At 35.1% G+C, this 16,414-nt stretch overlaps 1 protein-coding gene across 1 annotated transcript in view; it reads right to left on the bottom strand.

Moving 5' to 3' along the window:
• Positions 1–10,845: 10,845 nt before the first annotated feature.
• Positions 10,846–16,414, bottom strand: part of LOC146736268 (uncharacterized) — a 33,042-nt gene continuing 27,473 nt past the window's right edge. Inside the window, exons 2-7 of the mRNA XM_085505462.1 lie at positions 15,269–15,381; positions 14,096–14,158; positions 12,951–13,061; positions 12,342–12,440; positions 12,089–12,187; positions 10,846–11,887 (exon numbers count right to left, since the gene is read on the bottom strand). Coding sequence (XP_085361588.1) covers positions 10,982–11,887; positions 12,089–12,187; positions 12,342–12,440; positions 12,951–13,061; positions 14,096–14,158; positions 15,269–15,316 — 1,326 coding nt within the window. The 5' untranslated portion in view covers positions 15,317–15,381 and the 3' untranslated portion in view covers positions 10,846–10,981. The remainder of the gene's footprint in view (positions 11,888–12,088; positions 12,188–12,341; positions 12,441–12,950; positions 13,062–14,095; positions 14,159–15,268; positions 15,382–16,414) is intronic.

Genomic DNA, 16,414 nt, shown 5'->3' with positions numbered 1-16,414 from the left:
TTCCTCACAGTAGGACAAGAATTTGTTATAGTGGGTGGACTAGATGGTGCATTAAAAGGAAAGGTATTTTCTGTTAACTCCTCTGAAGACCCCGAGGAAAATCCATGTTACCATGGTAACCACGAGGAGACTGATACAATGTTATGGCAACATGTAATGGTGTCTCGAAAAAAAATATTCTCATATATTCTCCGGACACTGATGTATATCATATAGGTCTCCCATATATTAATGAACTGCCTGATACACAAATATTTGTCCAGTTAAGTGTGCGATGTGGTGACCAATCATTTTTAAATCTGAATAAATTACATAAGTCATTTCTAAATGATCCAGATTTAGCACAAATAGACATAAATTTGAGAGCTGGAGTTTTTCAAACTCTATATATTACCAGTGGTTGTGATTTTATTTCCTATTTTGTTGGATTTGGTAAAGCTGCATTTCTGGTACACTTGCAAATACGATGGTTAATGAGAGACAATGGCTTGCTTTCATTTTATCGTCTTATTGGTACGGTTTATTATCAAAAGCATTATAGTCAGTTCTCTGCAGAATTTACCAGTCCATATGATTTGTACAAAACTATTAAAATTAATAACGCAACTTCTACACCGAAAGAAATACACATATTGTGGTTAAAACAAATTCACGATACCATTCAAGTCAGAACGCAAATGGAAGAGGATATTATACCAAATAATATGGCTTTGCAATTACATTGGTATCGTTCATGTTTTATTTCTGAATTATGGGCACAGGCACATAAACATCACCTGGTCCTTCCTCTTTATGATAATTCTGGTTACACAGTTGAAAATGGCATGATTACACCAACTTGGGATACCCCAAAAAATATACAAAATGTTGAGGATCGTGTTGTTTTCTACACCAGAGGTTGCAAGTGTAAACAGTCTGGTTGTATAAATAAGGTCTGTAAATGTAGAAAAAGAAATCAATTCTGTGGCCCGGGATGTAGTTGCTTAAACTGCATGAATATTGATAAAGAAAAATCTTTAGATGAAGAAGATGACAATCATGAAATTATTGATGAAGAAAATGATGACACTGTGGATATTGAAATTGAAGAAATCGAGAAAGAGTACGAGTTAGATGAAGAAAATGTGGAAGAAGTAGATGAGAGTATACAAGAGGACTTGTTTAGTGATGATGACGATGAGTGTGATATTGAAATGGACTAAATGGTATGATTGAAAATATATGTAATGTTGTGTTAACTGTTATTAAAAAAGTTCATTCGTCTGTCTTTATTCAATGTGATTACTTTATTAGTAGATTTTACAGATTTTATTTTATTAAATGTTCTTACTTTTTTAAAAACAAAATAGGTAGGTTGCTTATCAAAAATAATAGTAAGAAATTTATAAAATAATCTGTAAAATTTAATTATGGCAAATTAAGTGAAGCTTATCTCACACACAATTAGGGTGAGGTGGATAAAAACCGCTATATTTATATTAAAGAATGGCATATGATGCATAAAATGGTAGGGGTGGGGTGGGTGGGTGGGTGGGTGGGGTTGGGGTCTCTGTATCTCTGTATATTGGGTAAATTCCCAGCACTGAAATCACTGCAAAACCCGGTTGCAATAAATTGATCTGAGCACATCACGAATGATAGCTTGGCAAGCTGTCCTCTCACAAGTCACCTGTTACCCATCACATGGTGTTTAACACTGTGCCGTTTGAAGCTGCAAGAAGCTTGGGAGTTTAAATTTTCACAAGAGTTAAATATGACCTTGATAAAAATATTCACGTAGTTGACCCCGGCTCTAGGTCATAAAATGTATTTTTTAGACAAGTATACCACCTAGCTTTGTTGAAAAACATGCAGAAAATTACAATTAGTGCGACGTGCGAGTTGTTTTAGTTAATACACATTATTATTGCATATTGGGTCGTTTTCCTGTAAAACTACTTATAGTTGTATCATTCATGGCATATTCTTTTATCGGGAATGCCATAAAGGGCATGAAAAACGGCATTTCCTATTTGTTGACATGAAGAAAACCTTCTCATGTCGCCATGTTGGAAATCCCCGCTGTTTCAAAACGAGGCTCTCAGTGCTAATTAAATTTGCAAAACAAGCCCCCATTTCGCCGACTGATGCCCTATAAGTTTATTTTGGGCATTTATTTGTTCACTATTTTCGTTGCATTTCATTTTCGTCAATGTTTTATGAATTATTTCAGTTTTCTTTTTAATGTTTCAATTTTGTGTAGACTTTTTATGCATATTTTTAAGTAGGCTTATTGTAGGTATATGATGTCTATGTGTGTAGATGACTACTGGTGGCTCCTTATTTAATAGAGTATTCATAATTTGTTTACCATTTTCAAATATTCCCGAATATTACATCATGATCCCTCTTCCTTCAGCACACGGGAGTTCTTTCTAAGCTTTCTTTGATTAAAATTCATTTTTGTTTTCAAAATCTGTTTTCATTTTTAAAATCCTTAAATACCATGATGTTAGCTAACTCGGTTGCCACAGTAGTCATATTTTATGCTACTTGTATATAGGAAGCGTGTCAGTAACTATATAGAGGTCTTTCACTGACGTCATTGTTCCCATGACAGTAATAACTTTATAACACAACTAAATCATCAGAGGATTTAGTAAGGTATAATGGGATACGTCGCCATCTTGGAGGCCTTCATTCGTGTTGTCACTGCGTAAACACAAGGTCGATCGTCTCCGCAAAAATGGTTTTGGCTGAACACCCAAGATCGTAAAGCTGACCGAAAATTAAAACAAGCAGCCTGTCGGCTGAGATAGCTCCGCTGTTAGCAATGCACATTACAATTAAAGAACTGAAGATATCATTAGAAAATGAATAATATATATATATAAAGCAAGGGGACAAATCTGAAATAAGTCCACACGTAGTACCTATATATGTATAAAAGCAAGTCGAAAATATTACTTTTCACCAATTAAATGACAAAAATAATCATCAAAATTAGAAATTAACAAATCTGAAAGAGGTCTACATGTAATACTTATACATGTAATATAAAAGCAATTGGACTTGCGGTTTGTAACAAGAAGTCGAAAATATCACTTTTTACCAAAAATGACAAAAATATTCATCAAAATTAGAGAATTGAAGAAATCATGAAATGAACAAATCTGAGAGAGGTCTACCCAAGGTACATATACACAAAGTATCAAAGCACTCAGACTTGTACTTTTCAAGAAAAGGTCAAACAAGTAAAACATTGACACAGGCGACGACGGACAATCACTCATATGATAAGCTCCGCTCGACAAAGTCGACAGCGGAGCTAAAAAAAAAGGACGAACGTGAAATGGGACGAATCGACTTGTGGGACGAATGTGTTGGCACACTGTTACTTCGTCACCGTGGTTGGCGCTAATTGACCTACTAAAACGCCCTCTTGTTATTAACGCATCATAATGCTACGTTGTGCTGACGTTATTTTCCGGGAATTTGGAACCGAATTCGACGAAAATATGGCGAGATTCTTTTTCTTCACAATTGTTTAAAGAGAATGTTGTGTTTTACTGGCGAAATTTCTCGTGAATTTCCGAATATTGACGGTGGCATTTTTTACAACGCAATGCGGAAGTAAATTGCCGATGCATGAATACGATTTGTTGTCACCGATTCTGACGAATGATGGGCGTGAATATTTAAAACGAAATGGTGATTCCCAGTTTTTTAAAAAAGTGTAAAACTATATTCAAGGACTGGGTTCCACGACTCGGTGGTTTCATTTGAGAAGTTTCGGAAGCGGGTGCACTATTAGTCGAATATGAAGCCCAAAAAATTAATCGACAAAAGTAGGGGTGGGCTCTTAGTCGGACGAGTACACCAAACACTAACCATCAGCTGAAAATAGACCACGTTAACTTTGTTCGAGGGAACACTTATGAATCGAATAATATCATGAATAAATCAAAATCAAAACATGGGTCAATTACTTACATAAAAAGCCGGATCGTGAACCAGAACAATTCCTTGCATGATATCCGGTTTCCGGGGGAATTCCCTTTAATAATAGTGTTGTAAAGGGTGTTTTGTTCCCAGCATGCTTCACGCATGCGGAAATCAACATGTGTGTGCAAAGTGATTAAGTCACGGTGTTGGGAACATTTTTGTAAAGGTCATTGCGGGTCTATTTATTGCCCGCGAGTTTGCAATTGTTGTATTATCATTCATTGATCACAAGAGAAAAAAATCGTTCTTCAAAAAAGATATGAGTATTATGGTTTGATAGCAATTATCAGAATTATTGTTTCAAATTAAAAAAAAACAAAAAAAAAACTACACCTTGCGGGTGACATATTTGGAAGGAATCCTCAATATCACGGGAAACCGCAAAAAAAGAAGATATATAGGCAATGTATGAAATTAGCCATAAATTATTGTCAGACACCAGGAACGCGCTTGCAGTGCTTCACGCTCTGAATAGTGACCATAACAAATTATTAAAGCTGAAACCAAATTAAGAGAAAGAGAAAGTAGGAGTTAGTTTTCGTTCGATGGTAAAAAACAGATTACGTGGCCGGGATGAAAAGATGGTACTCTGATCATCTGATTAATTGAATCCACTCGGTATAGCGCTACCTAGTGTCAACAATAACAAATTCTAGTAAGTCGTATGTGTAATTTGTTTTTGTGAATGTACATAGGCGTGTCTGTTTTAGGAACGTAACGCTTAGAGAACAAATTTTAAAATGTATGATTTAATTATATTTAGAGAAAGAAACAAAATATTTTTAATTTTTTTAAGAATGCGATATATATTTCAGAAATGATGATTTTACTGCCAATTGTTAAATGTGAAAGCAAAATTCAATCAACTTCCAATCACTGCCGTTCCAGATGCAGGCGCTCTCCACCTATGAAACTCATTTTTTCAAATTCCAACTCTATATCCCTTGCATGCAATGCGGGTTTTCTGTCTGCTGTTAATTCCGTTGCCAAGAGTTCTAAAACACTGTTTATTTTCTTGTCCGAATTACATTTCTTTTATCTTTCAACGGCTGCCTTTAAAAGGCACAACTTTTGTGTATTTGTTTGTTTTGTTTCTTTCTTTCTTTCGAAAAATTTATCTCTGAAAATTCGATTCTGTTGATTTATCTTTTAATTACAGAATTTAAAGCGGCCTAGTCTTCGTGCTGCGTGACAACTGTTCGGCTTTAACTTTCGACACAGATATATTCAAGTTGAATCATGTTTTTCTTTTGTTTTGAAAACAAAGTGTAGTGCTTTGCTACATTCAGTAACGCGTTCAAGCTCATTGTGAATTGATTCATTACTTCCATTAATAGCCATATTCCAACACCCGGGAAACAAAACAGTTTCTTGGAAGACAGTCACACATAATCATAGGATAATCACGGGTTTAAAATTGCCGAATCACACTGCCAAATTTTCCAATCGTGATTTTCATCCATTATTTCATCCATTTTTCTTTTCTCCGAGTGTGTATTTTTGAATTCAATGTTTGCTGTTTAAACTCGACGATAGCAGGTACTCCAATGTCCTGTTCAATCTATACACTGTTCCAAAGTTTTCGTTTTTTGACCGCAGAGGGCGTAGTTTGAATCTACTCTCTTCTGCCAATGCATGTTTACCATTAATAAGTTTGAAGAGCGTTGTACTATTCCTGATTTTACAAATTGTTCAATGGATATTTGTTTTGTGCATGACAGAGTTATGTGCGATCACTGACCATGGAAAATTAACTATGTGAATATGACAATAAACGCATACACCAGTAATACGTTCATCTGTTGATACATGTACTGATCTGGCATTGAGTAGTTGCACAATGAGCAGTTCAAATGCGCTATCCGACGAATGGGAGTATGAGTTTTGTACCCCGGGATCACATGTACATATCTTTTGTATCTCAAATAACCCAAATAAAATTATGTTTTATAACAATTCAAAGTATGTATATTGTCCCGATCATTTGTGTCTATGGCAACCTTCCTGCACATGCTAACAGATTGAAGTAAGTCATGATAAAACATTGTAGGTGTTCTATGTCAGTTACCGTAATCACATCACATGATGAAATGATCATATTGTGCGTACAGGAAAAACGATGTGCAAGCACGCTATCATTTTTATTATTCCTTGAACGGTTATTTCTGTTTGCTTCTAAAATCCATTTTACCCTATTATTTACTATCAAGGCACATATTATTAATTATATTAACAAGGCACTAACTTGTTATAAAAATTATTAAAACTATTGTAAATTACATTATTTTCAATTGAAATTCATTTGTGTTATTTTCTGATGGAGACATAAATCAGTGAAAATAAAATCCATTGAAAATACATTCAACGCATCAAAATTCAGGGAAAAATGTCTTTGTAGCGAAAATTTAGCAGCTAAAATAAAGTAGTTTACACTATTTAAAGAAATTGAAAACCGTTTATTTATTGTCGAGATTTCGGCTGTGTTGAAAAAACCGACGCTGACATTGCCGGTTATTCCTTTGCTATGGAGTCATTTACAAATGTTTATTCAATATCACCTTCGCAAAAAGTTTTGTGAGATGATACATGTGAAGTCAATGGTAACCCTGTATATATATGCATTGACTTTGAGGTTTGCTTTCAATTCAAGGTCATATCCCTGACGCAATATATATTCAAGTAAAATTACGTCAAATATGTTATTCATTTATTACTGCCAAATACATCACCTTTTACTGATAGATGATCACAGAAAAAAGCACCACCCGAGCTGTCCGTGTCCGTGTCATCGCTACTCTTTCCTCTCCAGGCCGGTATTTCGGCTCGAACCGGCAAGATTTTACAGCAGAGACACTACCCACAGCAAGTTCAGTTTCACTAGAGCTGTCATAAGCATAGTCGCTTGAATCTGCCATAGTTCATCGATAACACTACGAGTTTGGCAAGCAATACAGTGAAAACATAGCGTTGACCAATCAGGGTAGTTCATGAACAACGTCACTGAAACAATGGACCCGCAGCAGCGGCTCTCCATAGAAAACGAGGCAAATGTTTGCTTTGTGCGTCTTTTAAAATCGTTACAAAAAGGCAGTAGGCTGGTAGGGAAGTTCGAATTTGGTTTAGACTTGATCAAAATTACATTAAGATCGTGAAATAAACCCTAAAATCTACAGTTCAGCGCCCTTTTAAAGGGCCTTCATTTACTAGAGAGACGTGATACGTCACTCAGTAATTCAAAACAATCCGTATCAAATATGTGACCTATGCACCCAAGAAATAATGTTTTGTCCCTGATGACCCAGTAATATTCTCTCTAATTTTGTGCAAAATATGCAAAAGATAACATAAACAAAAATTATATTTCATTTAATATAAAGTAATTAGCATGTGACATATTTTGCTAGGAGAAAAAGGCTGAAATTATACTAGAATATATAGATGTAATCCTGACCCACGTGCACAATCTATGCAACAGAGAAAGTTACAACAATTGATGAAAGTAAACAACGTATCATTTATTCTCTATACAATCAAATATATTTCTACATTGGCAGCCAAAAAATAAATATTGAATATTATTAAATGTTAAGATTCATATAATATATTTGTAATGAAATGTACATAATATAGTTCTATATCGACAATTCTGTTCAATGGAAAATGGCGACAACGCTGGTCGGCGATTTTTGTTATGTTTGACATACACAGCGCCCTCTAACGACAACACATAGTTTGTGATATTGTGATTATGTAGTGTCGGATAATAATATTCACATCGACAACTATTGTTTGGTGTTTGTCCTAAACACGAGATTGGCGGACGAATATAGATGAACAAAAATAGCGACACGTTAAAATTAATTTACGTCACACATGCACTAGCGCATTGCAAAATGAAGATCAAAAAAAGCACATACAAATTAAAATGATAATCTAATAACGATTCGAAGCCGTCAAAGCATGAGTGATGAACGTCTCCTACATATAACGGAAGTTAAATTTTGAAAAAAAAAGTCATAACAAAATAATTGAAGATTACTATTTTTACTTGCTGATCTGTGCATGAAAACAAATACGAGGTAAAATAACATAAAATATTAATGTATGTATGTATAAAACATACACCACCCCAATACAAATCACGCCTTCTAGCGATGAGGCATTTCTGAGATGACGTAAACACTATATCATTAATTTGAATGGTCTTTGTGCAAACTCATTTACACCATATACGCTTCGCCACTGTATGCGCATGCGCAAGTTACAGGAAATGTACATTTAACATGGTTTTATTTAAATGAACAATAATTAGTCACTGTGTCACTGATCAGATATTAAATGAGCTACCTCAAGCAGTGACAATAAATCTAGTGTAACCATCAATTTTGTGTCATTACCGTGATCTGAATTAAAGCGGGAGGGTCGTCACCTGCGCACGCGCGGGAATTAAGTTCCAAGCGAGGATAACACAGGCTAAAAATGCAAAGGCTCACGGGTAGACACTTGTTTGTAAACAATGACACGCTATGGCCATTTGGCGCATGTGTGGTGACGACTCCCCCGCTTTAATACGAATTAACACAGGTATAATTTAATAACAATATTGCGTGCTAAAGCAACACACACAGAAAGTGATTTAAGCAGACGTTTTTGACACAATAGCTCTTCGAAATATTTGCTTTGGAACTGATATTTTACATTTCACAAAAAAACGATTCAATTATCAACTTCAATTTCAAACATCTTCCAATAAGAGATCAATATGACGTTGAAATAAAAATATTATATAGTCGACTTCACTGGATGTAGATGAAAAGGTCAAAGTCGGGATAACACAGATCCAAATCAGGACTATATTTTCTCATAGTCGACGTTCTGCTAGGATTCCATGATGCTCTTCACGGCACCACAGTGTTTCTCCACTATATGGCACAGGGTATAAATCTCCAAAACGATCTTTCTCATCTGATTTCCTTAGAAAACGGGCGAACTCAATTCGCTGTGGAGCATTGCGATGCTCTTTTAATTCTTTCATAGTTGTGCATGAATGATGTGCAGATCCTTTGATTGAAGGATATTTATTAGCAAATATGTCATTGAACCACCCAAGAATGTCTCCTGCTGTCCCTGCTACTTTAAAGGAGGGGCCAATTGTTGGACCTACTACAGGAACAAGAGACACAAGTGATTCTATCTTTCCAAGAAATTCTAGTATTTCAACAAGATAAGCAACATACTTGTCAAGAAATTCATTCACAAAATAAACTATATCCTGGTGAATGTAAGAAGCGTGGATTTCCAGGAAACTCGCACAGTAAGTGCAAAGAATACCCATCTGAGATTCTAGATTTGACGTCAAAAGCACTTTTAATAGGAAGCATCACAAATAAGCCTGGACATACTCTGTCACTGAGGACATTAGATATATCCTTTATTGGATGCTGCTTTGGAAAGTTTGTTCCGCAAAAGATATTTGGAGAATACAAATGCTTGCTCACCACACTTAACAGTACCTGTGTCAATGGTACAAGTACATGCACATATTGGGCAAGCCTCTGATTTCGTCATAGAAATACCATTATACAGTTTAGCACTGGAAACAGTGGTCATTATTTCCCTATCAATCTCATCAATGATACAGCATGAGTGCGGACCCCTGACAACTACAAGAATGCTATTTATATGATACAATAGCACAAAACGACACAACTGAACTGACTCTTCCTGTCTACTAGCACGACACATGTTACATGGTGTATCAACACCTGACCTGCGATAAAGAAAATTGTTGCAGTAAAATAAAGACTCGTCAATGAACTTTGTGAGAGCATGCACCTTAACCACAATATCACAGAACAATACAGGGGCAAGAAAACATACTGATACAAGATACAACACTGCTTCTTCCCTTCTGTGGGATAGGTGTTCCACTCATCTACAGGTGGTTGTCCAATTGGCAAGCTCCTTGGAAACACTAGCTTCCTTGGTTGGTTTAACCATTGAAACTGAAAACAGATGCCCATCTCTGTTAAAAGGGTTACCAGTGGGTCATGAAAATCCCGACTTGTGCCTTTTAATGCTTCTTCTACATCTTCATGTCTCAAAATGTCAAGTGTATCTACCCTAGGCCTGCTGTTCACCATAAATATTACCTCCTTTAGAACGTCTGCTAACCATTTCACATCTGTCACAACTATTCTATCATCATTAGACACGTGGGGTGGCTTCACATATACAATATCAACCTGACTAGCTAGGAAGCTCATTAAATGTGAGAGTGAATCCTCAGAGGTAACACCTAAGTTATGAGAAACTCTCATGAAATATGAATATTTCAAGACAGAAGTGCACCAGGTATTCCCTTTCGCTGTTTCAATAATTCTCTGACAAAATGCCATGTCTCCGGAATATTGGGCATTATATCTGCTGTCATCTGCCTAGCTAGTTTGCAAATTGCCATTTTCAGGTGATGGACGCTTTTATTTTTCCAGCCGAGCCCTAGTTTAGGTAAAATCCCATTATTGCTTACTTCATAGTATCCAAGTATATGAGGGTAAACAGTAGAACACATATTGTCATCTGTTGGCAAAGATGTGTCCGTATTTTGAGGAGTCTGGTTATCAACTTCTACAAACCCAGCTCTACCATCATGTAATCTCCTTCTGGATGCTACTTGTGGCTGACATTATACAATCAGCTCTCTCAGAATGTTTGTAAAAGGCAAGATGAGCACTACGTGTTTCATGTATACTCTTGAATACCTGTTGCCAAAGGTTTTGAAGAATAACATTGTTCAACATGCCCATATCAGCGTGTGTTCCAACAATCAATGTACGTGCATAAGGCGCATGCAGATGAATGTTTTGAAGCCAGAGAAAAAGTCGGCCTAACTGACTAACCGATGAAGATGTGGGACTTAACCCACATTTACTGAGATCAAAGACGACCAAAAATAGTGTGTCGTCTGTAAGAAACAAACAGTGTGACTCAAGAAAGTCTACATCACCAGCAAAATACAAATTTGGATATCATTTTCTTTGATATTACTTATATCAATGCCATGTGTTTTCAAAACCTTACCAACCAATCCACCTAGTGTTTTTGTTAATGTAGTTTTGCCAACACCTTCGTGACCAACTAGAACCATCTTTACTTTGTTATTTTCCACTGTATTTCTGCTGTCATCAAACACAGACAAGTACGCTAGAACACTTTCCATCCCGTTTTTGATAACATCTTTTGGAATGTTTGCAACAGGCTTGCCAGAAATTATAAATGTGTTTCTGCTTAATGACTGAGGTATTCGTGTGATATTATTATTGCTGACATCAAACACTTTTAACCCAGATAGACAACCTATATCCATTTGAAGTGATTGTAAGCGGTTGTTATCAAGATACAATCTATTAACAGCATTTGCAGTGATATGAATAAATTTCTGATCATTGCCCTTCACATTTCTGTCAAATCTACAGTGACTTATTTTCAGTGTATCTATCCTGCCAGGTAAACGAATATACCATGGTGCTGGGATGTCGACATACACAAAACCGATGTGTTTAACAGATGGGGTAAGCCAAGATAACGTACTCTTAGCACTGATCATTGACACACTGGATAACAATATGCCGTTATAAACTTTCAATCTTGGATATTGATAGAATGACAAATTGTGAACTAATAAATTGTGAATTTTGCACCTACTAAATAAACTGAACAACTTAGAATATTTGGTAGTTGTACAAAGGCATGAACCTGTTATCATAACGGATACTTTGCATTCGCTTGCATATAAAGACGACAAGTCAGATTCTACATTCTTTCCAAATATATCTAAGATCTTGTATTCGCCATTCGTATTCTCTCCAACGACATGGTGGATGTGAGCTGCTTGTTTCTTTTCCTATGGGAGAAGAACAACTTATGTAGTGGGGGTGAGAGTTTCACATGTGAGCAACTCTACTGGCTATACATATATATTTGTAAACATTAAATTACATATAATACAATAAATTAGTTGGTTGACAGGTGTTGTTTCTTACTGATTACTGTAAATATGTGAATAAATATGGTATTACGAAAAACGACCAGTCACATTTCTCACCTCTGTTGTGTGCCATATGTCATCCAGTTCATCTGCAAATATCCATTGAACATTCCCACTCTCCAGCGCACGTTTTATACGTCTCGATGTTACATGGCCCTTAAATAATAATAATATGAATTGGGTAATTAAATGGTAGCAGTGCTTTTCCTCAAAGTGAGTAAACTTGAATGACACACACATTAACAAAACGAGTTGGTTTGGGAGCAAAAAACTATATTATCAGTAGTAAATTATACATATTCTTACTTACAATTTCATCATTGTTATTAGTCAACGCATCTCCATTGTGCTGCACAACTTGCATGTATGGACTTCTTGCCGTTATACTTTGATGCATGAAGCCAGAGTCCTGTTTTTGTGACAGTTAAATTGTATAAACTAGTGTGATTTCACTTCGAGACATTCTGTGATGAAGATGTAATGCAGTTGATATATATGTATGTATCGAATGTTACTAGATACATACAATGGTCGTCAATGTGGTTATATACAGTTATAAATACAGTGTGTTTATTGTAAAATCACTGTCGTCTTAATGTTGCTGATTGTTAGCACCCTTGCTTGCTATTGTCTATTTTTGATAGATCCTTGGGCAGTTGTGCTCAGTTTTAGTCTGATACTGTATAAATGTTATCGAAATGTTTACTCAATGTGATGTTATAATTTGTCTTGGTTTGTGATCTCGCATTATTTGACTAAAATAGCGTTGTTTTTTTGTGAAAATAAACGCATATAAAATTATTTACTCAATATATACTCCCAAACAATACCATAAACACTTAGTACACTGTGTTACATGTATATATAGTGCGTGAAAAGTAAAATATTAAGGTCTTATACAATCAAATTTTGCACTTACAAATAAACCTTTTCCCGTAGCTGAAATGATTAGATCACATGCTTCTAACACGTCTTTCACAAAACTTGTATCTCCTTTTTCTGCAGCACAATGCATTAATGTGTATACATTCTGGAATTTTAAAATAAGTCATATAAGTCAATATTAACAATATTTAAAATATAATCTACGCAATTACTCGGTTATACTCGGACTGGCGGAACAAATATGAAAGAGGAACGCAATGTGTTTTGTGTGTCAGTTGCTGAGATATGATACCGTTCATCAATGTGTTTCAGTTATTTCCAATAATATCATTTGTATTCATCATTAAAGCGAGCATACACTATGTCAGTAAATGAAAAAATTAACAAGCCAATTTGTCATTCCATATTATTACATTGTATGTTATTTATATATATCGAAAGGTTAAATAAAAAGTATAGAATTGATGGATTGAACCACGCGTTATAATGTTTTCAAAAGATGGATCAGTATGACAGCAATACTTTGTTTAAATTTAATATATTTCAAAGCGGAAAAATGAAATCGAACAAGTATATTTTATGTTTGCTTGATATCCATCTCAAGAGGTGAACAATTTACAGAAGTATTGTATTCAGATTCTATAATGTTTGTATTGAATCTTTTTCATACTTCACAACGTTGTGAAGTTGTGATGAAGTTGTTTAATCGTGTTAGTCCAACATAATTAATTTTGTTTGGCGTCATTATATTAGTGTTTAAAGGCTTCATATAATAATAATATAAATTCAATGAATTACCATATGTTATATCCTTAATATCGATACTGCGGAAGAAATATATATTACATATCATACAAACCTCGACGTAAAAAGCTTAACAAATACTGAGAACAGCATGTAATTTGAGTAGACGTCCATATTTGGCACATGTCTTTAGACCTGTGCCTGAGCATCTAATGTACTGACAGAACATTTACACTTGCCGATGTTTTTTGTTTTACCAATATCATCATAATGGCAAATGACTCACACGTATTAGATACTTGTCTTTAGTTTTGACTTCGAACAATGCAATCAAACAGATAGTATGCCAGAACAGCCCACGCCCTAATGATATATATATATATATTATTATATTACAAAGAAATCATTAAAACGAGTCAGTTTAATACTTATTACATCTTGATGCCATGGATCCAAAATTTCCTTTCGTATGAGAACAGGTTTCGGCAAAAATATTGTCTGAAATAGCAGCAATAAAAGTTGTGTTACATTTAAGAGTTAAAGAATACCAGTAATAAAACTCAATAAATAGGCATAATTACGGACATTTTAAGACCCATTTTCATTTTCAAACTTTTGTCTTTAAATTCCTTTTTAGTAATACAAATCCATTACAATTGTTACAGTTAACAGTTTCTCCATAGTTTATAATGTTTCTGGCTTACCCTACAATGCCTGTTCACGTGATCAGACAGAAAAGTCATACAACAAACGTATTTACAAGCATAATTTTATAATAGAAATATACATATTGTTGAGTAGGTGCAAGTTATTTTTAATTGGTCATTTGTACATAATGAACAAGACAATCTGGCTTACCAATCTACTCTATGTATGACACTGATCACATATTAAGTTCACCTATTACTACTTTAAATTACAATAAATTGAAACAGCCAGTGAATATTTTTGGTAACACCACATGACATGGAAGAGTTATTTTGGACTGTACCCCACAATACCATCTGCCCTGTAATGTTGCTAAAGAAGGACATTTTTAAGTATTCAGCCAATTCCGTGATTGTTGGTGAAATTGTTATGCAAATTAGGTACTGTGTTGGGAACAACTTCCGGCAACATTCATTCATTTATTCAAGTACTTTGTAATCACGAAACACCTTAAATCATGCTCAAGCATGACTGTATAATTTTGATAATTGTTTGAATTTTTAGCTTTCTTATAAACAGATACAAGATATAATCTCTAAAAACAGGCCGCCATAAATAAAGATATACATTAATTGTTGTGTGATCCCAGTATGAATTCCTATAAAAACTCAAGTGATCAAATAATAAACACGACACATGTCATACTCATCCTTGTTCCATATTAACAAACCTTTCACTAGTGATTTTTTTCCCTATGTTACTTTTGCCACACACAATCAAACACGGGTATACTGCTTATTTTGTGGAAGGTGAAAATTATTGATGCTAGCCATGGCATGTTATTTAAATATTATACAGTGATAACGGAAGGTTCATAAGGTATGTACCAGGGGGCTGTGTTCTCTGTTACTACACAGTCATTCAATCTGATAGTACAGTCGACAACAATTTACAACCCACCTTAATAGAATCAACACGGTACTCAGGCGGTCTTAAAGAGGTAGCCATGATAACGGTTACCAGTTTATTTTTTTGACGAATAATGTCGATGTATTGAGTCGTAATCAGAAGAGCTGAGATAGACAAAAAAAGAGTGGTCATAACATTAGACAAGAAAGAAGTTCATCTGTTCCATGTCATGAAAAAGTGACCCGAAGATTCATTCTCCAAATATTGCAGAAGATGTTGCTTCAAATATTGAATTTTTGTCAGCTCTTTCGCCTTGTGCTTGTAAATGTGAACACACATCGCCCAAACTGTTATCTCACAAAATCATGTGCACCAAACATTGCGGAAAAATGACACGCTCAAAATAGGAAACATGCAATTGAAGTACATGATTGAAGGCCAATAGAGAAAATTGTACCATATTTTTTTTGTTTTATTCATTTTTTTTAGAAAAGACGTCTATATAAATGAGGAAAATCTGATAACAGCAGTAGGGTTTTTTTTTTTGCAAATGCGTAGTGACCAATGATATCCAGAGCAGCATATGAAGGTTTTTGGCCAACTGAACCACTCTAACTTTCATTTCATGTACTTCTAGATTATAAACCACACGCCATACAAAATATGCGTTACAAACTATTAAAGCGGGAAGGTCGTCACCTGCGCACGCGCGGAAATTGAGTCCCAAACGACGACAATAGATGCTAAAACGCAAAGGCTCGTGGGTAGACGCTTGTTTGTAAACAATCACACGCTATGGCCATCTGACGCATGCGCAGGTGACGACTCCCCTCATTAATATACTAAATATTTCACAAAACGTGAATATTTGTTTATTATGATGAGCTATAGATGTAGGTGTTATATAGAATATACTATATTAAATTTCAATCACGCGAGAAAAGGTAAGTGCAGAAAAAGAAAGCAATGCAAGTTGTCATTTTTTTTTGAAAGTCAGAAGGTGTTGTCCGAGACAATATCTAGCATACTGTGGACAATGACGTAACTTTCTGTATGTTGTGTATTGCCCTATTATTATACGAAAACGAAACAGAGTTGTCTAAAGTTGCATTGTTAGGCCTAAAAACACTTATTTGCATAACATTAAACTCCGGTTTGGATCCACCGCATGCCGTCTGCTGTTTCAATCTCAGTCAC

Source organism: Saccoglossus kowalevskii, chromosome 11 (assembly GCF_978046115.1).
Source record: "Saccoglossus kowalevskii chromosome 11, keSacKowa6.1, whole genome shotgun sequence".
In the NCBI taxonomy this organism is placed as follows: Eukaryota; Metazoa; Hemichordata; class Enteropneusta; family Harrimaniidae; genus Saccoglossus; species Saccoglossus kowalevskii.
Note: the sequence above shows the minus strand (reverse complement) of the source record. Positions and strands in the feature narration are given on the sequence as shown.